This window comes from Aethalodelphis obliquidens, unplaced genomic scaffold (genome assembly GCF_003676395.1).
Source record: "Aethalodelphis obliquidens isolate GAN/ISIS:26980383/991018 unplaced genomic scaffold, ASM367639v1 scaffold6, whole genome shotgun sequence".
NCBI lineage: Eukaryota > Metazoa > Chordata > Mammalia > Artiodactyla > Delphinidae > Aethalodelphis > Aethalodelphis obliquidens.
In genome coordinates this window covers 23,411,695-23,439,133 of record NW_020837950.1, presented here as the reverse complement: position 1 = coordinate 23,439,133, position 27,439 = coordinate 23,411,695, and the positions used below count along the sequence as shown (strand labels likewise).

Genomic DNA, 27,439 nt, shown 5'->3' with positions numbered 1-27,439 from the left:
TACACAAAGAACTTAAAATAGCACCTGTCAAAGGGTAAGCAGCATGGAAACTTCCACTTCTGGTATTCCCTGAGCACCCTACCTTTTATTCGCACATATCCTATCACCCTGTTCTCTCTTCCTACTCCTTGTGACCAAAGCACTCTGTGTTCACTCGTGTGTGGTCTGTGTCTCCGCCTCCAGAGTCTAAACAGGGGACCTGGGCATTGTCTACACTCCATGCGCCTCCAGGCCCTGGGGCCAGGCCTGGCACCCAGCAGGTTCTCCATCACTCTTTTCTTTTTTTTAAGGTATATATTTATTTACTTTATTTATTTATTTTTGGCTGTGTTGGGTCTTCGTTGCTGCGTGCGGGCTTTCTCTAGTTGTGGCGAGCGGGGGCTACTCTTCGTTGCAGTGCGCGGGCTTCTCATTGCGGTGGCTTCTCTTGTCGTGGAGCACGGGCTCTAGGTGCCCGGACTTCAGGAGTTGTGGCACATGGGCTCAGTCGTTGTGGCTCGTGGGCTCTAGAGCACAGACACAGTAGCTGTGGTGCATGGACTTAGTTGCTCTGCAGCATGTGCAATCTTTCTGGACCAGGGCTCAAACCCGTGTTCCCTGCATTGGCAGGTGGATTCTTAACCACTGTGCCACCAGGGAAGCCCTATAACTCTTTATTAAAGGAGTGGACGAGTGAACATGAAGTCTGGGCTCCATGGAAAACAGAGCTGTGTTCTCTAGCCCAGCCCAAGCAATCAGGAACAGCTGCCTTCCACGGAAATTAACTTAGACTCAACTACGTACTATATCCCAACATGAAAGCCGTAGCCTCTGCCATTAAGAACAGATGATGGAAAGAAATAGATGGGCTTTGTTGGCCTCCGCTGACTTCTCTGGTGAGTTGTTTGAGCCTTCCTGGAAAATCGTTAGAGGTTTTAAGCCCAGAAGCCAGAACATGAAGAACGTCTCTTTGTTGAAGATTAGAGGCAGCAGTCTGTCTTAGCTAATGCTGGTCTGTGTCGTACCTTTGACATTATATTTAAACATGGATTTTTATATTTAATAAATTAAAGTTCCCTGAGAGAGCCTCCAGAGCCTTCTGCTAACATTAGTCATCTTCCTGAACACATGCTGCCATGTGCACTGGGGAGCTGGCCAAACTTGAAGGGAGGGGTGGGCAGCTAGAATCGCCAGCCCATGTTGCCACTTCTTGTGAGCAAATGATAGAATGAAGCAGATGTGTGGCTTCTGTTGAGCCCTTCTTTCAGTATTTTGAGCCTTCTTGAAAAATCAGCTATTTGATGGGGTGTGCCTCACCCTGGCTATTAGGAGTGTGAAATCAGGAGACATAAAAAAGTGTGCCCAGTCTGTAAATGCCTTTTTCACCTGCTTGGTGATTTCTGAAATCCTAATAGAAAAGCCTTTCTTTTGGCAAAGAGACAATGACTTGGGAAGCATATATATATTTGGGAGGGGAAAGTCTGTAATTAAAATTTAGTTTAAGTGTTAAGAAGTTGACCTCAGGCCTTTTAGGTTGAAATATGTATATATGTATAACAAATTCACTTTGCTGTACACCCGAAACTGACACAACATTGTAAATCAACTATACTCAAATAAAAATTTTAAAAAAAGAAATACTCTGATTGGGAAAAGACCTAGGAGAAAGGATAGGAGACACATAGAGTGAGGTGGTAGGAAACAGGGAAAGGGCAATGCATCAGTCAGGTATTGCTACAGTAATGCTGTATAACAAATCATCCAAAACCTCAGTGATATATAATAAGGGTTTATTTCTTGCTCAAGTGTCCATTGGTCAACTTGGGTTCAGCTGATCTGTGCTAGGCTGGGCTCGGCTCCAAGCTGTGGGTAGAGTCCAGATCTGCTCCATGTGTCTCTCATCCTTCTTGGACCAGCTGCAAACTGAGGAATAAATGGAAACCCTCAACGCTTCTTCAGTCATAGGCTCAAAACTTGCTCACTGTCACTACCCTGTCTGCAAATTCTTTTGGCCAAAGCAAGTCACATGGCCAATCCCAATATCCGTAGGGCAGGGATATGCCTCCTGCAGAGGAGGTGGCAGTGTCAAGAGAAAGAATATTGGCTGAATATTGGCTGTGTGTCTCACAGGCCTGGGTATCAAAGGCCACTTTTACCAACCTCACAGTGAGCCTCCCATTGCACTAAGCCTTCTCATGTTTATTGGGTCCTGGCAGGATTAGGACAGTGAATTGCAAATGGGCCTCAGGGTCTTTAAGTCATGTTACCCTCTCATGCACCCTAATTTTATTCTGCAAAGGACTCCCCTCTCCTCAGCGCTCCTCCCCTTGCTACCCCTCACTCCAAACTCTAGGACCGCATGCTCCACTGACTCTACTTTTTGGGCCCAAATTGATCAGATTCCATTTCTCTCTCCGGACCTTTTTATTCTTGTTTCAGATCCTCGGGGGACAACAGTACCACCCTCCCCAATAAAAACCAGCCATTGTCCAGTATACCTGAATTTCTCAAAATGCCCCTTTTGTAAAAACAAGAGGTAAGGGGGCCAGGAGCTACAGTTTCAGACTCACCTTAAAGAGATTAGCTTTCCCACAGGAAATTCACTTATAACATTATTTTCATAGTTAATAAGTGTATGTTGTTAGTGCTGTGCTAAAAGTAAGAAATTGACAGATCAAGACTGACAACGGCTGACCTAAACCAATGTTTCTGGTTGCCCTGCAGTGCGCATGCATGGAGCCTCTCCCCTTTGGCTTTGATCTCATAGCAGCTGGCAGCTCGGTACCCACTTAGGTAAAGGGGAGGAAGGGGTCCAGCCAGGGTGGCAAGCAGCAGAGTTTTTCTTCCTCTGGAGGTGCTGGTTCCTGACCACAGCGGGCAGGAGCAGTGTGCCTCCTGCCGTCCCAGACCCTAGGGAATCAGCAAGACCCAGTTCACACCCAGTGGGAGAGACGGGTGGCCCGGAAACCTGCCCAGCCCAATGCCCAGCAGGGACCAGGGGCTCACTCCCCCCACCCTTTGCTCCCCTCCCCACCTCCTCCTCTTGCAGTGAAACACTGAAGATTCAAGTTACATATTTAAATGAAGTGGCCCCATATTTAAATTGAGTTAATTTGAAATATATTTTTTCCAGTACTTGACATTTTTATAATCTGAACCCATGTACAATGGCAGCCCGCTGTCTGGATCCACTCTGGTACCACTTGGGGGTTGGATGAGAAGGGAGGGGGAGGTCACGGGTGTTCATCAGTAAAGACATCAGGATAGTGAAGTAGCCTCAGAATGAACAATTAGCAACAAGACTTTCCAGTTTCATGGGCAATGAAGCCCTGGCGAGTCCGTTTTTCAAGTGTGAGAGGAAGGACTGGGGAAGATGATATAGCTGTCATGGGATCCATCTCCAACTGGGCTTCTGTTTGTTGGTACCTATCTTGGGTAAACCCTGTGTGAGGATCCTGGAGAAGATCACAGGACACTGCCCTCCCTGTGCTTCAGATTTGGGGGTGGATACAGGAGCAGCATGCAAGCAGGCAAGGCCTACAAACGCACATGTAACTGATATTTATTGAGCATCTAGTATGTGCCCCTTTCCTCTTTATGGACTTGCCAGAAGCCAAAGTAACAGTCCCAACCAAGACTCATGGGTTAATAATTTTAGCTAACGCTTTTGAGCGCCTTTGATATGGTAAGTGCTTTTTAAAAGGATGACCTCCTTCCTTCTCTGTAATTTCCTTAGAGGCAGACACTGGGCTCTTCCCCCCATTTCACAGACAATAGCACTGAGGCACAGAGAGGTTGTTGACCTGCCCTAGGAAGAATCCACAGCTAACACAGGGAAGAATCCAGAATGAACGCAGGTGGTCTGACTCTGGAGTCTTGCTTGTGGTTGCTGTACCACGCCCCCTTTCTCCTACTTGCCACCAGCATGCCTCTGCATTAGCTCGGGTGGGGCCTCAGCTCGTGGGGTGTTGCACCAGCCACCCCCGCCATTACTTTGCAGTTCTTTCGGTCTAGCAGGGGGCCTCCTGGGTGCAGCCTGAAAGGGAGAATTGGAGAGTGGAGCTGGGAGAGCGAGGTGACATTGTGCACGTCCGTGTCACCACTCTGTCTGGCAGTGCCACAATCCTTCTGTATTCCATCACGGAAAAGAAGACCACCCTTGCTTCCTGGCTCGGACCACTTGACTTCTTGGTCAGTCCCAACCTGTGACTCAGTTGCCCCCCACAGTGGCTCATGGCAGGGGGGCTGTGGTGAAATCTGTTGCCCCATAAATCCTTGTCTTGGGGAACAGGGACTCAAACCTTCTAAAGAATAGAAAGTTGCAGAACAAAGATTCTGAAAGTGCATCTCAGAACCACCTGTATAAATACCACCCGGGGAGCTTGTTAATAATGCATATTCCCGAGCCCCACACCAGATTCTAAGGATGCGACCCAGGATCTGAGGTTTTTGGGGGTTTTTTTTGAATTTTATTTTATTTATTTTTTTATACAGCAGGTTCTTATTAGTCATCCATTTTATACACTTCACTGCATACATGTCAATCCCAATCGCCCAATTCATCACACCCCCCCCCCAACACCGCTTTCCCCCTTGGTGTCCATATGTTTGTTCTGTACATCTGTGTCTCAATTTCTGCCCTGCAAACCCGTTCATCTGTACCATTTTTCTAGGTTCCACATATAGCATTAATATACGATATTTGTTTTTCTCTTTCTGACTTAACTTCACTCTGTATGACAGTCTCTAGATCCATCCATGTCCTTACAAATGACCCAATTTTGTTCCTTTTTATCGCTGAGTAATATTCCATTGTATATATGTACCAAATCTTCTTTACCCATTCGTATGTCGATGGGCATTTAGGTTGCTTCCATGAACTGGCTATTGTAAATAGTGCTGCAATGAACATTGGGGTGCATGTGTCATTTTGAATCATGGTTTTCTCTGGGTATATGTCTAGTAGTGGGATTGTTGGGTCATATGGTAGTTCTATTTTCAGTTTTTTAAGGAACCTCCATACTGCTCTCCATAGCGGCTGTATCAATTTACATTCCCACCAACAGTGCAAGAGGGTTCCCTTTTCTCCACTCTCTCTCCAGCATTTGTTGTTTGTAGATTATCTGATGATGCCCATTCTAACTGGTGTGAGGTGATATCTCATTGTAGTTTTGATTTCCATTTTTCTAATAATTAGCGATGTTGAGCAGATTTTCATGTGCTTCTTGGCCATCTGTATGTCTTCTTTGGAGAAATGTCTATTTGGACTTCTTTGGACTTAAATGTCTATTTAAGTCTTCTGCTCATTTTTGGATTGGGTTGTTCATTTTTTTATTATTGAGCTGCATGAGCTGTTTATATATTTTGCAGATTAATCCTTTGTCTGTTGATTTGTTTGCCAATATTTTCTCCCATTCTGAGGGTTGTCTTTTCATCTTGTTTGCAGTTTCCTTTGCTTTGGAAAAGCTTTTAAGTTTCATTAGGTCCAATTTGTTTATTCTTGTTTTTATTTCCATTACTCTAGGAGGTGGATCAAAAAAGATCTTTCTGTGATTTATGTCATAGAGTGTTTTGCCTATGTTTTCCTCTAAGAGTTTTATAGTGTCCAGTCTTATATTTAGGTCTCGAATCCATTTTGAGTTTATTTTTGTGTATGGTGTTAGGGAGTGTTCTAATTTCATTCTTTCACATGTAGCTGTCCAGTTTTCCCAGAACCACTTATTGAAGAGACTGTCTTTTCTCCATTGTATATCCTTGCCTCCTTTGTCATAGATTAGTTGACCATAGGTGTGTGGGTTTATCTCTGGGCTTTCTGTCCTGTTCCATTGATCTATATGTCTTTTTTTGTGCCAGTACCATATTGTCTTGATTACTGTAGCTTTGTAGTATAGTCTGATGTCAGGGAGTCTGATTCCTCCAGCTCCATTTTTTTCCCTCAAGACTGCTTTGGCTATTAAGGGTCTTTTTTATCTCCATACAAATTTTAAGATGTTTTTGTTCTAGCTCTGTAAAAAAAAAAAAAAAATGGCACTGGTAATTTGATAGGGATTGCATTGAATCTGTAGATAGCTTTGGGTAGTATAGTCATTTTCACAATGTTGATTCTTCCAATCCAAGAACATGCTATATCTCTCCATCTGTTTATATCATCTTTAATTTCTTTCATCAGTGTCTTATAGTTTTCTGAGTACAGGTCTTTTACCTCCTTAGGTAGGTTTATTCCTAAGTATTTTATTACTTTATGTAATTAAAAAAAGTACTTTTTGGGATTCCTGTAATGCTGCTCTGGGCTGGGGAAGGGGAACTGTTTATCTAGTTATAAGAATCTACCTTTTCAAAGGGCAGGGTGGAGTGGCCTCTGGGAGCTTAGAATGGGGAATGCCAAGCCTTTGTGTCCATGTGGGTGTGACCCAAGACCGCAGGCATAGATACCTCTGTTGTTGGAAGCTGAACTCCCGCTACCCTCATGCTTCCCACAGCTCACCCAACAGTGAATTATTCCCTGGCTGGTAGCACTTTTTGAACCTCAAGGAATTTGCCAGATGATTCCAGACACAAGGATCTGCTCAGTTCTCTACGGGGACTCAGTTTTCTACTGGGGATAACACTTGGTAAGCCCTAGTCCTCACTCACTTGTCCCTCTTTTGAAAGGGCCAGTGGAAGTGAGGGTCACAAAGTGTGACTTCCTGCTCTGCCCTCATGAGTGATGTGGTTCTGGCAGCTTTCTCAAACTCTTAGTCTCGTTTATAAAATGAGGTTAATAATATCCACCTCAAGGAACCATGAGGATAAGGAATAGACATGCACATCTGAAACTGCATTCTGCCATGAGCTGAGGAAGCAGAGGGATTAAGCATTTAATGGACACACACTGAGGGAGGTGGGTGAATACTTCATGGGTAGAATTACTCATGCCCATTTCACTGAGAGCTGTGGAATTAGGAGACTTGAAGTCTCTAAGTCACTGTTACAGGTTGAATTGTGTCCCCTCCCAAATTCATGTGCTGAAGTCCTAACCCTCTCCCCAGTACCTCAGAATGTGACCTTATCTGGAAACAGGGTCACTACAGGTGTTATTAGTTAATGACGTCATTAGGGTGGAGCCCTAATCCAGTATGGCTGGTGTCATTATTAAAAGGGAAATTTTGCCACAGAGGCATGACCACAGAAGAACACCAGATGAAGATGAAGGCAGAGATGGGGTGATGTATCTACAAGCCAAAGAATGACAGACATTCCCAGCCAACCAGCAGAAGCTAGGAGAGAGGCATGGACAGGGCTCAGAAAGAACCGTCCTTGCTGACACCTTGCTTTTGGACTTCTAGCCTCTAGAACTGTAAGAAAATACATTTCTGTTGTTTAAGCCTCCATGTTTGAGGTCTTTTGTTACAGCAGCCTTAGCAAAGGAGCACAGCCACTAAGATTCTGAAGGGTCAGAGCCTGGTCACCAAGGGTCTACACGTGGAGCTGTTGCTAAGACGGTGCAGGGCTCAGGCTACCCCAGGGCTGCGACCTTGAGAGAAAGCATACTGTGCTCTCTCCACCCAAACCAAGGGAGACCTGGTTGAAAGCAATATTTAAGGCAGCCTTAGGGTGTCAGAAATGCCCCCACAGGGTAGACTGGGGAGTATATTCAGGAGGTCAGACCTGAGTGTGTCTCATTTTAGTTTCAGATCTACATTCTGTCTCCTTCCCTCAGCCTTTCATGTCCATGCCTAAGTCTCAACCTCTAGTACTCAACACCTTGATTTTTTTTTTTTTTTGCTGTACGCGGGACTCTCACTGTTGTGGCCTCTCCCGTTGCGGAGCACAGGCTCCGGACGCGCAGGCTCAGCGGCCATGGCTCACGGACCCAGCTGCTCCGCGGCATGGGGATCTTCCCAGACTGGGGCAGGAACCCGTGTCCTCTGCATCGGCAGGCGGACTCTCAACCACTGCGCCACCAGGGAAGCCCAACACCTTGATTTTTGAGCACCATCCTTGTATATATCTAGGAGCCATGGATCCTGGCCAAACTCTGTTTTTTCCTAATAGCAGCCTTGACAAGGTGGCAGAAGCCACAGGGGAGAAACACTGGCAGATAGAATAATGGCCCTGCAAAGATATCCATGTCTTAATCTCCAGAGCCTGTGGGTATGTATGTTACCATGATCCAGGTGGACCAACATAATCACAAGAGTCCTTATATGTTGAAGACAGACAGATCAAAGTCAAAGAAGGAGAAGGGATAATGGAAGCATAGAGGGGGCAAGGAGAGAAAGGAAAGGGAGAGGGGGATGGGGAGGACAAAGGGAAGGAGAGAGAGAGAGAGAGAGAGAGAGAATTGAAGGTGCTATGCTGCTGCCTTCAAGATGAGAAGGCCATGTGGCCTCCAGAATCTGGAAAAGGTAAGAAATGGGTTCTCCCCTAAAATTTCCAGAAGAAATGTTGTCCTCCTGACACCTTGGTTTTAGCCCAGTGAGACCCGTTTCAGATTTCTGACCTCCAGGGCTATAAGATAATAAGGTTGTGTTATTTTAAGCCACGAGGTTTGTGATAGATTGTTACAGCAGCAACAGAAAATGAATACAACTGGGATGCTTTGACTTGACTCCAAATAAGGGGCTGCAGGCTGGGATGGTGACAGTCTCCAGCCCCACCTGCCCTGGCCAGAGACACATCACCCAGAAGCACTCCTTTCCTTCTTCCCAAATTGGTTCAGAACCTATGATGTGCCAGTCTCTGCCGTGTCCTCCGTCTGTGCTGCACATGATCATATTTAATTTCTTCCCTCTCAGTTCCCTGACATTCTTTCTCTGCCCCAGCACGTGAGAGCTCCTGGATGCAGTTGCCAGATATAGCTGATAAATACAACATTGCCCAGGACATGCTTATACTAAAACATTATTCATTGCTTATCTGAAATCAAAATTAAATGGTGTCTTGTATTTTATCTGGCAGCCCTCCACCTGGAAGGCGCCCAGGGAAACACCTGCTGAGTTAGGCCCTGGGATCCACTGGCTCCACCTGGGGAGTTTTTCAGCTGGGTTGAACCCGCTCTGCCACTACTCCTGTTCTCACTTGCCCAGCTCATTTATTTGCCCCGCACCCCAGCCCCCAGCCAGCTGTTTCCTTATAGCAGCTGCTGCTTCTGTGCTTGAGGGATGTAACTGAAATTAGGGCCCAAGAGGGAAAGACAGAGCAGTTGATGGAGAAGAGACCTAGGGGCAAGTGTGAGGACTTAGCTCAAACTCTCAGAGGTTCTGGTGGTACCACACAAGGGGCATTTCTGAGGCTCTGTCTTCTCTGACCAGTTTGGACCAGTTTTGGGCCTCAGGAATGAGAGGGGCCTTCTGAGCCCTGCACCTTTGGTAGGGGGAGGTGTATTAGTCAGCTAGGGCTGCATAACAAAATACTACAGACTGGGAGGCTTAAACAACAGACATTTATTTTCTCACAGTTCTGGAGGCTGGAAGTCCAAGATGAGCAGAGTTGGTTTCCTCTGAGGCCCCTCCTTGGCTGGCAGATGGGCTCTTGCTGCCTCTTCACATGGTTGTCTCTCTGTCCACGTGCAGCCCAGGTGTCTCTCTGTGTGTCCAATTTCTTCTTATAAGGACACCAGTCAGATTGGATTATGGCCCACCCTCAGAGCCTCATTTTAATTACCTCTTAAAGGTCCTGTCTCCAAATACAGTCACATTCTGTGGTACTGGGGGTTAAGACCTCAACATATGAATTTTAGGGGGACACAATTTAGCTCACAACAGGAGGCATGTTGGACCGGGATCTCCTCTCGGCTAAATGCTGTGGTGTGTTGAGTGGTCTGCTCACTCAGCAAAGCCAAGGGCACAGCAAGTCTGCAAATCAAGACCCTAAACTTGGGAGGCCAAGCTTAACTGTAGTCACTCGCTAGTCCTGACGGAAGACAGGCTGATACTGCAGGTCCAAGGATCACAGATTCTTAGTCTTGAAATCGAGTCAAATTAGTGGTTTTCAAACGCCAAGGGGTTCCACTAAGATTTCAAGGAAGTGTCTCAAAGCCCTCAATCTTTCATCTCTTTCCCATTTGGGCTTCCATACAGAATTGCTTGGGGAGGTAGGGAGGAAAGAGGTTCCTCTGTGTTAAAATTTTAAATCCACTAATCTAGACCCAATACTTTATTTTATAGGTGAGGGATTCATTCATCAAACATGTTTTGAAAACCTTCACGTATGATCCTCTGTGCTAGATTTGGGGTTGTTTGTTAGTGAAGCACAAGGCAACAAAAATTGACCAATAGGGCTTCCCTGGTGGTGCAGTGGTTGAGAGTCCGCCTGCCGATGCAGGGGACACGGGCTCGTGCCCTGGTCCGGGAGGATCCCACGTGCCGCGGAACGGCTGGGCTCGTGAGCCATGGTGAGCCATGGCCGCTGAGCCTGCGCGTCCGGAGCCTGTGCTCCGCCACGGGAGAAGCCATAACAGTGAGAGGCCCGCGTACCGCAAAAAAAAAAAAAAAGATGAGCCCGATTTTGAGCCTGAGAATCTGAGCAAGTGGAGGTACCATTAGCAAGCAGACAGAATCAGGAGAGGTGGTTTGAGATATGACAGATCATTCCATTTCAGATGATGAATTTGGGGTGGGGACATCTTAGTGACGGTCTGCAGATAATAATAATCTGTAGATTTAACTGGGGAAGGGGGATTTGATAGAAAGATAGCAGGTGAAGCGACAGACCAGGAAGCTTCACATGGCAGGCTGACAGATAAATTGGCCTGTATTTGTCTCCTCTCTGATTCTTCTGAGAAAATAGACCTACTTTAATAATGTTGATAATTCGCCCAAGAGGTGAAAGCTCATTGACGGATAGCATCTCTCGGCTTCCCCGTGATATGGCAAAGTGTATTATCTTCCCTCTAAAAATTAACATAGAGATAGAAGCATCCAAGACACACGTGCAAAATGCCAGCTTTCAAATCCTCCACATTCAGGGAGCTCAGAGCAAGGCCATTGGTGAGTGAGTTTGGGCGGGGGGCGGGGGACAGAGACGGAATTTCTCATCCTTAAGCTTGTGTAGCACCAGGACGAGGAACTGTGAAGCATTATAGGAAATGAAATCACCAGCTGTTGATCACTTAGGTTACTGAATGTCACCTAATCCCGACAGCAGCTTGGTGGCATTAGAATGGGCCTGATCTGTCTCTGCTGTTTACTAGCTGTCGGACCTCGTACACATGGTCACTCCCCTGAGGCTCAACTTATTCACCTGTGAATTGTGGAAAATGATGCCTCGCACGTTGTTTGGAGATTTAAATAAGAAACCAGATGCTGCTTTGCAAGCAGCCTTCTCGGGGCCTTCCAGGGTAAAATCTGAAACCGGCCTCCTTGGTAGAGGGCAGCGAGAGACTGAAGACAGAGGCCGCCCTCCAGATTGGTCGTGGCAGGTATAAGAAGCAAGGGGACTTTCTTGGGTGGCAGCAAGATGAGTCGATCTCCACGCGTGCCCACCAGACTCTTAGAAGTTTACTCAGAGGCCTTCTCTGCACTGTCCAGGAGCCTCGGCACCACATTTCTATCTCAAGGCTGTATCCTTGGAGCAGCTTCTGGGAACAGGGAAGGCAAGTGGAAAGCATATTCCAGGGACAGGGGAGGGGAAGGGGAGCCTCCAGCTCGAGGGTCAACTGGCGGTAGCATCTTTTTGACGGCCTCCTTTAACCCCATATGTACCAGACATTCATTCATCCTTCCATGAGTGTGTATTGTTACCCGCTGTCACCAGTGACTTCACAATGCATAAAGCAGGCTTTAACGAATGTTGGTACTTCTTTCATCTAGGAGAAACTTGGTTTGGATTTTTCTGCCTGCGTTTCAGTGGGAATGTGGCTCGTGTTCCAGGGACCAGCCTCACACAAGTTGCTCTGGGCAGCTGTGACCCAGAAGGGGCTGAGAGCTTGCACATTCCTCTTTGAGACCCTTTCTTTCTCACCCTGGCCGCCTTCTCTCAGAGGTGCCCTCGAGATCAAGCCTTCCTCAGAGGTGGTTATGTGCTTAGTGTCAGGGAGCTTTTCTGATTGCACAGACAACGGGAAGCCAACGAAACTAAGGGAGGGTATGGAATAATAAAAGCACATAGCACATTCCGACCCACTGAATCCCACAGTACCAAAAATGGAGCAACAACCCGTCATTTTGCAGGAAGGAATTGATACCCAGAGAGGGTGTGTGACCTGCCTGGAGCCACACAGCAAGTTAGGGACAGGGCTAAGTTTGGGACACAGACTTCCGGACTTGGGGTCCAATGTGTATCCTCTTTACCGTCAGAGGACGTGTTTATGGTCAGCGAACTGGAAAGCAGTTTTTGCTGTACTTCATGTTCAGTGTGGAGGATTGGAAACAGAATGAGGCTGCCCAGTCAGCTTTACCTCTTGTCAAGCCCTACCTACTGCACACTCTGGGCAAGATGCCTCTGGTTAGGATGGTGCTGTCCCCAGAGCAGCCCGGAAAGGCCCGGCATTGAGGACGGACTCCATTCAAATGTGTTCATCCATCTGCTTATTCATTCATCCCCAGACACTTACTGAGCACCTGTAATGTGTTATGTACAAGGGTGGCTGCTGGACAATTCATACTTGTCTGATCTCTCTTCTTGAGCAAGAAGGAGGACCTGAAATTCTTCCCAGGCTGGGCTGCTCAGAGCCAGGGTGTAGTGTGGAATTGTGGGGCTGGTCCTCAGTTGTGGCAACAGGTTTAGGAAATGTGGAATCTATGTTCCACTTGAGGGTGACCAGAAAGCCGGAGGGGCCATAGAGATCCGAATCAAGGAAGCACCTTGGCTGGAGCTGAGAGACGGCCACAGGGCTCAGAGGTAGGTTTGGGTGGGGGGGGATGGCACAGGAAGATGCCTGCAGGAGAGCAAATAGATGGGAGGTAACAGCTAAGGGTGCCAAGTGGGCTTTGATAATACTTATCAGCCCTAACAAGTGAGTAGAGTACTTAAACATGGATTAGGAACACAGTGATGGTTATTTTTACTGTTCTCCTTAAAGAGAATGAGGGTGGAAAGGAGCAAAACCAAGGGATACTATAGACCAGTGCTTCCCAACCCCCTTCCCCCTTTTTTATTTTGCTAAAAAACACATTAACTTTAAATTTACCATCTTAACCATTTTTAAGCACACAGTTCAGTAGTTTTAAGTACATTTACATAGCTGGGCAAGAGACCCTAGAACTCTTTCATTTTGCAACACTGAAACTCTACACTGGCTAAACACTAAAGCCCCAGCCCTTGGTAATCACTTTTCTATGTTCTGTTTCTATGATTTTTGACTACTTTAGATATCTCGTGTGAATAGAATCTTACAGTATTTGTCCTTTTTCCCAGCCCTTTAAAAAAATCCGTGTCCTGGCACTGTTCACAGACGTGACAGCATCCCATTGGTAACATCTCCAATTATACACACACACACACACACACACACACACACACACACACGGGGGAGAGCAAAAGGGAGGGAGAGGTGGCAACAAATGCTCACACAGCCAAGTCTTGGGTAGGGATACGCGCAGAGTTGGAAAAAGCCCTCTAGGAATTCTGATACTCCCCAAGAGTATGCCCGCCTTGTTGAAACTCACTGTTGTGGACAGGAAAAGAGTTCTCCAAAGCATCGGAGGCAGAGCAGGAGTCAGTCACACCATTTATTGAGCACTCATGGTGTACAGAGTACTGGGCAAAGCACTGGAAGGAAATACAGTGGAGATTCAACAGCTGCTGTCGCTCGCCTCATGATTACATTTTAAGTGAATGGAGAAGATACACACACGAACATGTATAAACTAATATCTAGACACGTGCATTTCTTATTCACCACTGCAAGCTATCTTGAGAGTTTACCAAAGTAACTAAGGCATGAGAAGCCATTGGGACACATGGGCTAAGTAAAAATCAAAGATACATTTCAGTGCTCAGGTTCAAACTTACCACTCTGGTGATGAGCGGAAGCTACCAGAAGACACTAGAAAATACCAGAAACTTGGTGAATCTATTTTCTTAACTCTATTGGTCATTTTATTTCAAATTTAAGAATTCAGTTTCCCATGAAATAAAGGCAATTGACTCAACAAAGTACTAGAATAGCTTTATGTTAAAAACATTTTTTTTCTTAAAGTAAAATCAGCCTATTGATAGTACCATTTCCAAAGGTCAGGCACCGATTCTGAAAGTTAATAGCGTTTTTCTTCTTTTTAAAAAAAAGCTTCCATTATGTGAAAGACTTTCCAATAAATTTAGTGAACAGATGCATTTCATTGCTCTATATTATATTTGGGAAAACTTGTTTATATTCTTACATGCTTTTAAAGTAGGGTTGCCAGATAAAATATAAGATGTATTTTAGTGCATGGGACATACTCATACTAAAAAAAATTATTGTTTATTTGAAATTAAAATTTAACCGGACATCCTGTATTTTATTTGCTAAATCTGGCAACCCTATTTTTAGGTTAACATACCTTTGGAATTTCCAAAGGTTTCCAATAAGGTGTGGGGAGCAAAGAGGCTAATTTAGCTTCAGTTATATGCTAACATTGTCAGAGAGGAAGGTTTATTGTTCTGGCAGGAAAATGGTAGGTTTTGTAGGATTTACTCAAATATTGGAGGCATCTTCATTTCTTACACCTTTTATCATTACTATTTTAGCAGTGCACGTTTTAGTCAGTTGAATTTTTACCTTGAAATTTTTGACAGAGATGACTGGTTAGAATTATTAAAATAAGATTGTAGTCTGAGGAATAGAAAAACTAACATCTGGCTTGAAAAGTCCCCTATAACATATGTTCACATCCTCAATAATTTCTTCTCTGTTAACACTTTATACCCCCAACCCGCAAAAAAACAACAAATGTCAACACTCACATCTTGTTAAATTATACAACGTCCCTTCCCCTATTCATGATCACTTCCTGCCACTCTCTGCCCCTCCCCTTTCCGTATTGATTTTTTTTTTTTATAATTGAAAACACTAGCCCTTGTGCACCACAAAGAGTGTCTGTCAGGCATGGATCAATGGGTGGTCATGGACCCAAGAAAACAGGAAAAAGAAAAGCTCACCTCTCAGATGCTTGGAGGCATGAAAACTATGAAAGAAAGTGGTGGGGAGGAGGGAGGAGGGCTGGTAGACTGGATTGACACATTCTGTTCCTTGTATCTAAATGTAAGTTCATGTCTTATTTTAAGCTGAGATTCTACATTGGAGGAGAGAGATTTCAACACCAATTTTGCAAAGAAAAGAAGTTCATGAAACTCCAACCGTTGTAGAGGAATGTAGAATGATAACACTTTCTGAATTCCAACCTCCATCCGCCATTCTTTTTTTAAACACCCTGAAGAGTATATATATATGTAAAGAATGTACTTCTCTGTTCATATTCCACATACACATAAAATTACTATGAACATTAACAAACACATAGATTGTACTTAAAGGCATATACAGCCTTTGACTTTCAAAAGCTACTTGTTAATTGAGTCCAAGTATGCCAGTTTTTATTCTGGGCCTGACTCCACCTGTTTCCAGCTTGGCCAGGTGCACATAGGTTACAACTCTCCTTTGTACCTTGAGGTCTTTCCAGAAAAGAGGACGAGTATGAGAAATTAAGTTGAGGCAAAGAAGCCATGGGGTTTCATATCACCATATAAAGGTGGAGTTAAGCAATATATATTATTAAAGTAGAAAAATATTTCTATGCCCCCTCTGGCATTTAACATTCCTTATGCTAAGACAGCATTCCATCCAGCTACTTGCCACATACTCTTTTCTTTTCAGAAATATAAGTTCCAAATTCCATCGTTTAGACAACTTTCCAGATGCTGTTCTGATGACGACATAAACTTATGTCTCTGAATGCCCCTGACAGACCTCAAGGAGCACAAGTCAGGCTGTTCTTTTACTACAGAAAATGGCCGGAAGAGGGTTTGCTTTGGGTTCCCATTCGTGGTCATGATGAGGTGGATGGCTACAGAATGTACGTGAAAGAGTGATGGACTCCCCAGGGGCAAAGTAGCCCCCCAAATTTTGCATCAGCAGAAGCAGTAGTGCACAGAAGGGTGTCCCTATGGGGAGTGACAGCCGACTCCAAAGCCCCACTTCTAAAGCTCAGTAGGGTCCGCGTCCCAGTTTGAACACGTGCTTGGCAATTACACGTGCAGGAGGAGTCCTGTTGGACTCCTGTTACCGGCCTGCTGAGGTTTTTCGAATGGTGACTGGTATGGAAACTGCCTGCCTGGAGCTGCCTGGAAACCCAGTCCCGGCTCCGCCCTAGTAGTGTTCCCCTGGCACCCAGACGAAGGATGCCAAGCAGACAAGGAATAGTTCGCACTGGGGATGGCGCCTTCCTGCTCCTTCACTTCCCGCTTCCTCTTCCTCCTGCTTTCTTCTTTTTCTCCTTCTCTGCTGCCTCCCTCGGTCCCCGCTCCATCCTTTGGTGCTGGCGGCCAGGGCACAGCTCACGGGGGCGGGGCAGAGGCGCTGGCGTGGCTGTACGAGCGCCTGGACAGAGAGGCCCGGGTGGTCCTGCTCTCCACCTCCTCCCCCGCCTCCCCTCTCGCTCCTGGGGGACCAGGGTTGGGGCAGCAGGGGAACGTGGCCATGAAGCCGAGGCGGAACCGCTGGTTCATGAAGCAGTAGATGATGGGGTTGACGCAGGAGGAGGTGTAGGAGAGCAAGAGGATGAAGGAGATGGGGGTCCCGGAGAGGCGGCGCTCTGCAGAGGCGGTGTCAAAGGCCCGCCAGGCGTTGGCGCTGAAGATGGGCATCCAGCAGAGGAAGAAGAGAACCACGATGACCATGAGCATGCGGATCACCCGCTTCTTGGCCATCAGGTTGGCTGCGGGGCTACTGCTCCTGATGCGGCTGAGCCTGCCGCCGCCGCTGCTGGACAGCTGCTGCAGCTCCAGCTTCCCTGGGTGCTTGGACCTCTGCAGGTAACACCCATCGCTGGCCTCGTATCTGCCGCTGCTGCCGGGGCTCGGCTTCCTTTCTGGATGGGCAAGGGACAACACTTATTTTTCGGGATGGGTCATGCCAGATGGAAGGCGTGGAACCCCTGCCCCCTGCATCAAGGGGCTAAACCACACTTGAACTGTACTATTGGGCAGGCGACCTCGGGCCTGGTTGACATGGGTAGGTATTGTTTACACTAGTCCTTTCCTTCAAATGAAAAGCTACTTAAAGCTACTAAAATAATGTATAGTATCTGATGTACATAATTTATAATAGTAAAATAATATTTTACATATGTAGATTATAGGGCTAAAGAACTGTTCAAGAATGAATAGGCACACTCTTCTTCCAGCTCCTCAGGGGGAAGTCTCCTGCTTGCTTGGGAAAGCTCCAGACTGCTTTTACTGTGAGGACTCTGCATAACGAGCAAAAACCAAAGAAGACCTTGAAGTTGTATAAGTGGTAAAGAGCTGAGTAAAGGGGTGGAGTGAGAACGGGGTGTGTGTGGGGGGGGCGGCGAGTGATACCAACAAAGGTGTCGGGTAAGTTTCTCTGGCGAGTGGACTATAATGAAAGGGGGGACGGGAGGCTCTGTGGCAGCTGCAACAGGAGTGAAGGGGAGGAGAGAGGATGGCGCCTGGAATTACAATTTGCTTTGGTTGTGGAAGGCGGTCCATTTGTACGCAACAGCACAGAGAGCCTGGGACCCATGGGCCCTCGGCTTGTAATTGGGTGATGTGTGTATTATGTCATCTTATTCCACTCAGCACCCTTTTGAGAGGAATAATTTCTTCATTTTACAGATGAGGAAGTGAGACACTGGGTCTCACGACTGTGCCTTAGGACACAGAGTCTCCTAAGAAGACTTTTGAAAACCTCTAATATACCCTATACACACTCTGTGTATATCCATTTAAGTTACAGACAATAAGCGTTTGTAATCTTTTGGCATCAACATACAGCTAAGAGATAGTTACCTCTAGCAGACTTCTTCTGGCTAGCATCAAATTTTATACCCTGGTAAAGTTCCAGAGAGATTAATCCATATGCCACCATCATCACAATTCCAGGAATAAGAAAGAGGATGAGTAACAGGAAGGTGTGCCTAATAAAATAAAAAGCAATAACCAGCATCTCTAGCATTTCAAACTCAGATGGGATGGAATAAGCAGGGTTCATCTCCATTTTAATGAGTCTGAGGAAACACATTAATTACTAGTATTTAATATCTTTGGAAATTCCCCATCTGGAGAGTCAGTCATTAGAAGTTGTTTACTTCTTTTCTTTCAGTTAAAGTCTCTTATGAAGGACTAGTTAAATGGAAAAATTTGGTGTAAGTCTGTGCCTGAAACAAGTCTACATTTAAAACAGATGAGAGCTTAAAAAAGAAAAAACAAACAAGCCAATGAGAGTAGGTGAATACCTCAATAAAACGGTTTCTGAAATAATAATAATAAGAGTTTACATTCATTGATGACTTATTCAATTTCAATATAGTATATATATATATTACTATATCTAATTCCCATAATAACTTTTGAGGTAGGTACTAGTAACATGATACCCATTTTACAAATGAGGAAACAGACTTAGAGACAATAAACAATTTGTCCAAAATGACACAGCTCGTGGCAAAGGTGAGATCTGAAGCCGAGCAATACAATTCTAGAACTCATGCTCTTAAACATCACAATATACCATTTGTTGACTTTATAGCAACAGAATCGTCTAATGCATAGGTAGCAATGATGGAAAACCTCCTTGGTTTTGCAAAATAAGCATTCTGGCTGTTCTGACCCGCTGGCACAGTGGCAAGCTCGTTCTAGTGCCTGGTGGGCCAGAGCTATGCTTTCTCTAAATATGTTTGATTCCTGAAGAATTGCAGCCTCCTTCTTTATGAGTCTGGCCCCTAAATCACTTTTGCAGTCTGGCATGTGTAAGATTACGCAATTAGGCCATAAAATTGTCAGAGGCTCACGGTGGCTGAGCCATTTCTCATTTCAATTGGACATGTTTTGATAAGAGTTCTTTTCGAATCTTGGAAAAGTCCCTCATTTGCAACATAACTCTTTTTGTGTGTACGCGTTACTTGGTTGAAATGAAAAAAAGGAAGGCAAAGAAAGCAGAAATTATCTCAGTTTTGAGCTATGTTTTTTTTAAATCCTTGTCTGAAGTTTCCAACATCTGTGTTATTTAGGGTTGGTTTCTATTGCCAGTTTTTTTCTATGTACAGCTCATATTTTCCCATTTATTCCCATGTCTAATACTTTTTAAAAAAAATTTATTTATTTATTTTTGGTTGTGTTGGGTCTTCTTTTCTGTGCTAGGGCTTTCTCTAGTTGCTGCAAGAGGGGGACACTCTTCATCGGGGTGCGTGGGCCTCTCACTATGGGGGCCTCTCTTGTTGTGGAGCACAGGCTCCAGACGCACAGGCTCAGTAGTCATGGCTCACGGGCCCAGTTGCTCCGCAGCATGTGGGATCTTCCCGGACCAGGGCTCGAACCCGTGTCCCCTGCATTGGCAGGCAGACTCTCAACTACTGCACCACCAGGGAAGCCCTTGAGCCATTTTTAAATGTCTAGCTCCCTGCTTCTAAAACATGCTGGGAACTGGTAAACATAATGTCCTGTATTTGTGTAGCCTTTTTAAAGATATTTAGTGACATTTTCATAAACATGCTCTCATTTGAATCTCACATCCATCTAATGAGGTAGATAAAAAAAATCTTTATTCTTAAATCTTTGTGTAGATAAAGAACTTGAATGTCAGGGAGGTTATATGAACTTGTCCAATATCACCCACTAGTAAGCAAAGAAACAGGTACTAGAACCTTGCCTTTTTATTTCCAGTACAGTGTCCCGTGCAAATACCACAGCTGCAGCTCTAAGAAAAACCACGTGGGATTTGGAACTCATCCTCGGCTCTACCTCCAGTTCTTGGAAAATCAGAGCTCTTCCAGAAGCACACTGCATAGTGGTTAAGACCAGATGCTCTCTTATCTCTTCTAGGTTTGGGAACTTGAGTGACTTGCTTAACCTCTCCATGTCTCAGTTTCCTCTGTAAAATGGGGACAATAATAGTACCCACCCTATAGGGTTTTGAGAGGATTAGTTGAATTTATATTTATATATATATATATATATATATATATAGCATTTAAAACACAGCACTCTAAGTGTTTGCTGTCACTGTTACTCTAGAAAGAGGTTAGAGTGAAACTTCTTGATAAGTCTCTAGGAGACTGATCCCCCCAGACACTGGACAATACATTCCAGTTTTTATTAAACCTGCAAAATTATATCGAGTTGTATTAAACAAATAAACCCATGCAGCCTTACCAGGACTGCTGCATGACATCATTTGGCAGTAGAAAACGGCACATGTTCGCGGTCTGATTGTTATTTTTGGTAAAAGGCACCAAGTTGCTATAAATCGGGTACGGAGTCATGATGGTAAAGGAGAGGCACCAGGTAGCGGCAATCACCTTCAAAGCGTGGGATTTTGTCTGCCAGACGCGGGACTGTAAGGGTTTGCAAATTGCCCCATATCTCTCCAGCGATATGGCTACCAGATTAAAGGTGGAGACACTCACAGAGGTGCCTGGAAAAGGAACAAAGAAGCTGGTTACGCAGGCTCTGAAATCCAAAGTTTATTTGCACAATGAGCTTAAGCATACCTGATCTGCGCAGGTTTGATAGATAGCAGAGGAAAACGCTCAGAGGGTAAGAATATTGTGTATGTATATCTAAAAAAAAATGACTTATTCCCAGCTTTGTTCCCAAAACGATTTGAGGCAGGTAAAGAAATGTGTTTGCAAATACATCTTATTGCCAATTTTTAGATAAGTTTATTGAACTTTGATTACAACCAACTCCTTCCTAGGCTGAAGGCGCTCATTAATTAATAACCAAGTGGATGAAATATGTTCCTATCCCACAGAAGAGGTTCTGAGTGACCTGTAGAATAGCTTTAGTTTTGAGCGTGATCTGCATAGTTAAGTTGACCTTTTAACCCAATATTCTCAAGGACTGTGACCCTGAAAATTCAGTGGGGTCTGAGCTGGGAGCATTAAAACTCTTCCTGAAAATTTCTAGTACAGACTTTTTTTTAAAGATTTTTTTGATGTGGATCATTTTTAAAGTCCTTATTGAATTTGTTACACTATTGAATTTGTTGCTTCTGTTTCATGTTTTGGTTTTTTGGCCACAAGGTATGTGGGATCTTAGCTCCCTGACCAGGGATCAAACCCACACCCCCTGCATTGGAAGGGGAAGTCTTAACCACTGGACCACCAGGGAAGTCCCCAAACTGTTTTTAAGAGTGAAACATTCTAAGTTTCCAAATGGAGTGTTGAAAAATTACCTAGTGAAAAAGGAAGAAGGGGAAACTCTCCATATTATAACTAACGTTTTTCTCTGGGGGGAAGGACTAGGGCCTTTTTTCTCATTCTCTTTGCTTTCTGTATTTTGTAAAAGGAACATGCATCATCAGTGAGAAAGACGTCAAAACACCTCATTCAAAAGGATATACTTACGTATAGTCAAAAAAGCTTAATTTTCCTTATTTTTTGTATTTTGTGTGTGTACATACTTATTATAATCTCATATCCCCTTAAAATTCCCTTTAATTCTTCATCCATAAATTCAACTGATTCTTCTCTTATCTCTTACCATGATGGAGGAGTTCTTAGCCTGGGGCCTTTTGTGAAACTATGTATAAAAATATTCTTTTTCTAGGGAGAATATCCAGAGTATTCCTGAGAGACTTGAAGGAATCTACAACCCTGAAACCATTCTATAAGAACTTACGTCTGAGACAGGATTTGCTGTGTTTTATAGGACTTTACTCTAAGGAGTTGATGACATCTGAATTAGAGGGTACAGCCCCAAAGTCCTCAGAGTCAAGTCTGTACAATGGGTCCACTGTACTTATAAACCCACCAGCAGGCGAGCACTCTTGTTTTTGGCTCTGTATTAGGAGCTTAATGAGTGTTAACTATTAGAAACAGTATCGAGGAGAACATAAAATTAAGGGAAGAATTGAAATCACTGGAATCAGAAATCCAACAAAACCATTATGGTATTGCAAACACTTGCAGAATTATCTTGCTTTTCATTTTCTAGAACAGTCTGTCCTAGAAATTTTCAGGAAGAGTTTTAAGGCTCCTAGCTCAGACCCCAGCTATTTGAAAACAGTTTTGGTTGAGGTGAAACTTACATCACATAAACTTAATCATTTCAAAGTGAACGGTTCTGTGGCATTTACCACATTCACAGTGTTGTGCCGCTACACGAGCACTCTTTTTAAATCTCCTTCCACAAACCCTGGTTAAGATTATCAAATATTATCGTAAGATATATACAGACAGGTCTTGAAAGCCTAAAGCACTATGAGATGTTGGTTACTAATATTGCGTCATTGTTTAACAATGATCCTTTTCATTTGTGAGTCGAGGACTGGACCCAGATTGACGCTTTCTTGGCTATTTGTCCATGTCACGCAGATCAGTTATTCATCGTCATTTCGTCACTGCTGGATCCTGCTTCCTCAATTGGGAGAAATAAAGGCTTTTAAAGCTTTCCGGTCATTGGAGGCTACCCTAGCCCAACTCAGCTCTGCGTATTTGGCCCAGCTTAGGTCAGAACAAACAACAACTCCTTCCTCATTCCCCGTCTCTCCTCCTCCTCTCCCAGCTAATTCTCAGAATGGGCAAGGGACAAAGCATTTTGGCAGACAGAGGGGACAGAGAGGCATGTTTTGTTTCCGCCTTAGAAGAGCCACAACAGTTGGCAAAGCGAGGTCATGTACTCACCACTGTTGTGGCTACCGATCTGGGTTCAAGTCAGCTCTGTAGCTTACCGCCTGTGTGTCCTTGGGCACATTATTAACCTCTCTGTGCCTCTGTTCCCTCCTCAGTGAAACAGGGAGGGATAACTGTATATTCTTTATAGGGTGGTTGGGAGATAAAATATGATCATGGAAGTAAAAACTGAAAGCAATTAGGAGAATATCTGGTGCTCAAAAAATGCATTCAAAAATATTAGCTCTTGTGACTTTTATTATCATCACCATCATTTTGATTGGCAAAGGCAGAGAGCTGCATATCTCAGCCACCCAGTGTCAGCTTAGTGATCCACAGGCTCTAGGAGCAAATTCAATTCCTCGTCTAGTGGCAGAGGTCTCTCTCTCTCTCTCCGTGCCTGAGATGGTCCCAGACCCTGGGAAAACAGTCTGGGAAGTGAATCCTGAGAAGGGAATCTAGACCTCTGATGAAACTCGTTTTCAAATAGTCCCTGTTCCCCAGGAAAGCCAGAGCAACGGCAGAAAGAGCCCTCTTCCAGTACCCTGGCTACCCCAAAAGCCATGCCTTGGGTTGGGTAGAGCTCAGAATACAATCAACGACCTCCAGGAAGGAACAGAATGGCTTGCATCTGTCTTATTTTCTAACAGAAACAAGCAAAACCAACCTCTTCTGTGGCTTCTTACCAACTTATTCCACTTTGAGAAACTGACCCTTAAAACTGGGGACTGACTTCTGGGGAGTTATGAGGACTGACCCCTCATAAAGCCAGCTCCTCTGTCCTTACACCTAGCCCCACACAGACAGATGTTTTGTTTTGGCTGTTAAGGGTTGGGGAAGGTCTGGGGCTGAGCAGGGTCTGGGGCGAGCTCCAGAAATAGGCACCAGCAGCAACTCACCCATGAAGTAGGTGGTGGTCTTGCAGACAGCGCTCCCAAAGATGAAATCCTTGAGCAGGTTGGGGATGAGGTTGAACGGCATGCAGAAGAGGCAGAGCATGAGGTCACTGACAGCCAGGGAGAGCAGGAAGATGTTGGTGACCGTTCTCATCCTCTTGTTCCGAATCAGCACCGTAATGACCAGTGTGTTTCCCAGCACACTGAGCAGGAATATCAAGGAGTACAAGAGAATCTGCACGGCTGGCTGCCACTCTGAGAGGAGGAACGCGGACGAGGGATGGAGGTTATGAGAGCAGAATGTTAAAACCTAGCACGCGCACCAAGCACTTATTTCCTGCCGATTTTTTTTTCCAGGGGCGGACATCATTGAACCCAGCTCTCCCTGTACTTAACAATATTTTGCAGAAACAAAGTGAGGAGAGCACAGAGTGATTCAGTTGCTTCTAAAAGGTTGGTCTGTTAAAGGATCACTCACTCAGGGAACCACTTTTCCTTAAGAACAAAGCCCCTCTAGTGAATAGTGATTGCTTTCTTTCCTAGCTGCTAAGCATTATTTCGCTATAATCGCTTCTTCACACTGATTTCCCCCAAGAAAAGGCGACAGCTAGATTGTGACAGCACCTTTTCTGTGATGCTTGTAAGTTCAAGCTTTTACACTTGTCCTCTCTTCTGGCTCCACTTCAGGTCCTCCTCCCACTGCTTTTGTGCCCCTGAGTCCTGTACATTAATCCCAACTCTCCCCTGGGGAACAAGAAGAACTTTGGACTCAATTCTGCTCTTTGATCTCTTATCCAAACTTCTGAACAGATGACTTTACCCAGCCTTGTCTCACGAGGACTTTGTTATATTTTTGCAGTCAGCCTTGCCTTTGCTGATTTCTTCCCCCAACTTAATAGTTTTCTGAATTAAAGTATCAGCCTCTGACACCTACCTTTGGAAGCATGGGGCTGATCCAAGCAGAAAAGTGTCTCGTTTTCGATCCCCAGTTTGCAGGGAGGCGTCGTGTTGCTTCCATTCAAGAGAAGGCTGTCCACATCCATCCCTGCTTTGCTGCTTTTCACCAAGCGCTGGCGAGCTGATGAACGGCTCACTCTCGGCTCATTCCTCTAATGACCGACTGGAGAGTTTCCCAAATGGAACCTGCCGTGGAGGGGCAAGGGGGTTGGGGGAGTGATTGCCAGGTGTGGGCTTCTGAAGCCATTCTTAAAGGCGACTGGAGTTCCACACACTCAGGCCAGCTGGGCAAGCATGTGCACTCCTGTCTTGGAAAGAGCAGCTGGTGCAAGGCAAGCCTGCTCCACCTTCCAGGCCCATCCCATTCCTGGGCCAGCCATGGGGCCCTGAGCACAGACAGCCTGATTGTAACTTAACCCTTCCTGGAGTGTCGCTGCTTTTCCACACACATGCCCACAGGTGTGGACACACACACACACATGGACACATTACCTCTCTTCTCTGTATAGGAACCTGTCACCGTCCCAGACATAGGCAGAATAAAGCCCAAACTGGCCGTGTGAGACAGAAACAATTAACACAGTAACAGATACCATAATGCAGAGCATCAGGACTAAAGGACACGGAGGGACTGCGTTTCTACCTCCTTATATAAAAGCAGTTAGTGCCTTTTTAGCTTTGGACCCATGCCCAGCAGTGTGTGTGGATATAACTACCGGTTGTTAAGTTCTTACCAACCACAGGGTTATTTCTCTGCCCTTGGAAACTGAAAGAAGGGGGGTACTTTGACTATAGGTACCTGGATTCTTATTACAGAAACACTTGAGTAAGATTTTCCATTCATTCATTTATTCACTCATCCATTCATTCAGCACATGTTCATTGAGAGTCAGCCGTTTGCCAGGTACTTTTCTAAACACATAAGCAGATAATGAATAAGATTATTTCAGATGTGTAAAGCACCACAGAGGAGGTGAAGCAGGAAGGCGTAATGGAGAGGGATGGATGGGGGGTGCTAATTTAGGCAGGGTCGTCAGGAAGGGCCTCCCGCAGGAGGGGTCTCTGATCAGAAAGCTAGATGGCAAGGAAGAGGAAAGCTTGTGCCGATCTGGAGGAAGCTGCTTCTAGGCAGCGGGAGCGGTCTGCTTGGCAGAGGTCACAGCAGGAGCAAAGGCCCTGAGGTGGGAATGAATTTGACCTGTTTGAGTTCAGTTAGAAGTAGGAATGAGGTGGGAGGTTAGGATAGAGAGGGGGACCTGGCCGGGAGCTCTGGGTTTTCTGTGAGGCTTTGTGGTGCCGGAAAACTCCTCCAGCCCTATTGTACACGTGCTCTCCTCAGTTGAGACTTTTGGGACAGCAGGTGACAGCAGAGGGCCCTGTGTTTCTCACATGTTGCTTGGCCCAGCTGAGACCTGGTCTAGACGCCTCTGGGACCCCTTGTGTTTTGACAGCTCTCTCAGTTGACAGAGCTACGTGTTATATATTTGCTGAATCCCTGCTGGACACAGATGAGCTAAGGGACATTTTCACCATCCAGGCTCAGTGGAGCTGGGAAGAGAGTGGTACCTCTGTTCTCTGAAACCATGAACAGCTCACGTTGAGGCACTTAGTCATAAGAACTAGAAATTCGAGGAATGTTGGAGAAGCTAACAGTAATTATTAAGAAGACAAGCTTTGGCATCAGACAGACCCAGGATCACATCCTGGCTTCACTGGTTACCTGCCGGGAAATACTGGGCAGGTTTCTTAACCTAAAGCTCATTTCCTTCTTCGGTCAAATGGGGACCAAAATGACCTCATAGATATTTGTTATGAAGATTGATTGCCTCAGGACAGTGCCTGACACAGAAAAAGTGTTCCATAAATCACAGAGAATAGTAACTATTATTATTATTTTCCTTTTACACACAAGGAAATTGACTCAGAGTGGCCATGTGATTTGCTGGCGAGAACCAGCTGTGGATACCCCCTCACTGGCCGGCAGCCCCATCCTCACTCCTCTCCTTGCAGCATAGAGCTTTCTTCACTGTCCTAGTGTCCCATAGCCCGTTTGGAGCTAGGACCCGTGTCTCTGCCTGTCATTCCTGCCTCGGTTCCTGTTGGCTGAATCTTCTCATTCTGCAGACTGATACGGACCCTGCCCACTAGGAGGGGACCCTGTGCAATACTGTCCTGATTTGGAAAGGGATAAACATTCAGATTCTGAGCACTGGCTATAGCTAAGTTTCACTGCACTGCTGTTCCCAGCAGCTGACTGCTTCAGCTGCTTTAAGTGGGCTGATATCACCGTCCATAGAGGGTGCTTCCTAAGGACGCGTTCCTCAGGCCCTTCGGCTGCGCTCCAGCCACTGTAGGGAACCTGCTGCTCAGGGTCCAAGAGCAGAGGGGCAGAGGGCTGGTGTCCACCTGCTCTGAACTGAAATGGAGCCCAATTTGGAGCGTTTCTCCTCCTTTCCTTCCTCCCTCCCTCCCTCCCTTCTTTCCTTCCTCCCTCCCTCCCTTCTTTCCTTCCTTCCTCCCTCTCTTCCTTCCTTCCTTCCTTTTTTCCTTTTATCCTTTCTTCCTCCTTTCCTGCCTTTCTATTCTGTTCTGTTCATCCATTGGCGGGAAGAAAGGGTGTAGTGCAGGACAGTGGGTCCTAGAAGGTTTGTAAACTCACAAGGAGTAACTGTGGCACATTTGAGCGCTGTGCTTTACGAACTTTAGTGCAAATCTGATCACTCGGCTTAGTGGTTAAAAATTGGGGATTCCCAGGCTCCCTTCCCAAGGATCCTGATCCTTCAGCCCTGAGCCTGGGAATCTGCACTTTTATCCAGCATTCCTGGTGATTTGGAGGCCAGTGATCACAGGATT

The 27,439-nt window shown here is 45.4% G+C and overlaps 1 protein-coding gene across 1 annotated transcript; it reads right to left on the bottom strand.

Moving 5' to 3' along the window:
• Positions 1–15,853: 15,853 nt before the first annotated feature.
• CCKAR (cholecystokinin A receptor) lies at positions 15,854–26,682 on the bottom strand. Its single transcript, XM_027103205.1, has 5 exons — positions 24,564–26,682; positions 23,633–23,884; positions 20,272–20,533; positions 17,911–18,038; positions 15,854–16,970 (listed from the first exon to the last, which is right to left on the bottom strand). The coding sequence occupies exons 1-5, from the start codon at positions 24,670–24,672 to the stop codon at positions 16,438–16,440; spliced, it is 1,284 nt and encodes a 427-aa protein (XP_026959006.1). The 5' UTR covers positions 24,673–26,682; the 3' UTR covers positions 15,854–16,437.
• Positions 26,683–27,439: the final 757 nt, after the last annotated feature.

What these genes read in the sequence shown, in the direction of transcription:
- CCKAR (XM_027103205.1), bottom strand. Translation starts at nt 24,672, where the DNA reads ATGGATGTGGACAGCCTTCTCTTGAATGGAAGCAACACGACGCCTCCC. An exon ending in GACCACCACCTACTTCATGG is followed by an intron (nt 20,534 to 23,632) that starts GTGAGTTGCTGC and finishes TTCCTTTTCCAG; the next exon opens with GCACCTCTGTGAGTGTCTCC. An exon ending in GATGTCATGCAGCAGTCCTG is followed by an intron (nt 18,039 to 20,271) that starts GTAAGGCTGCAT and finishes TTATTTTATTAG; the next exon opens with GCACACCTTCCTGTTACTCA.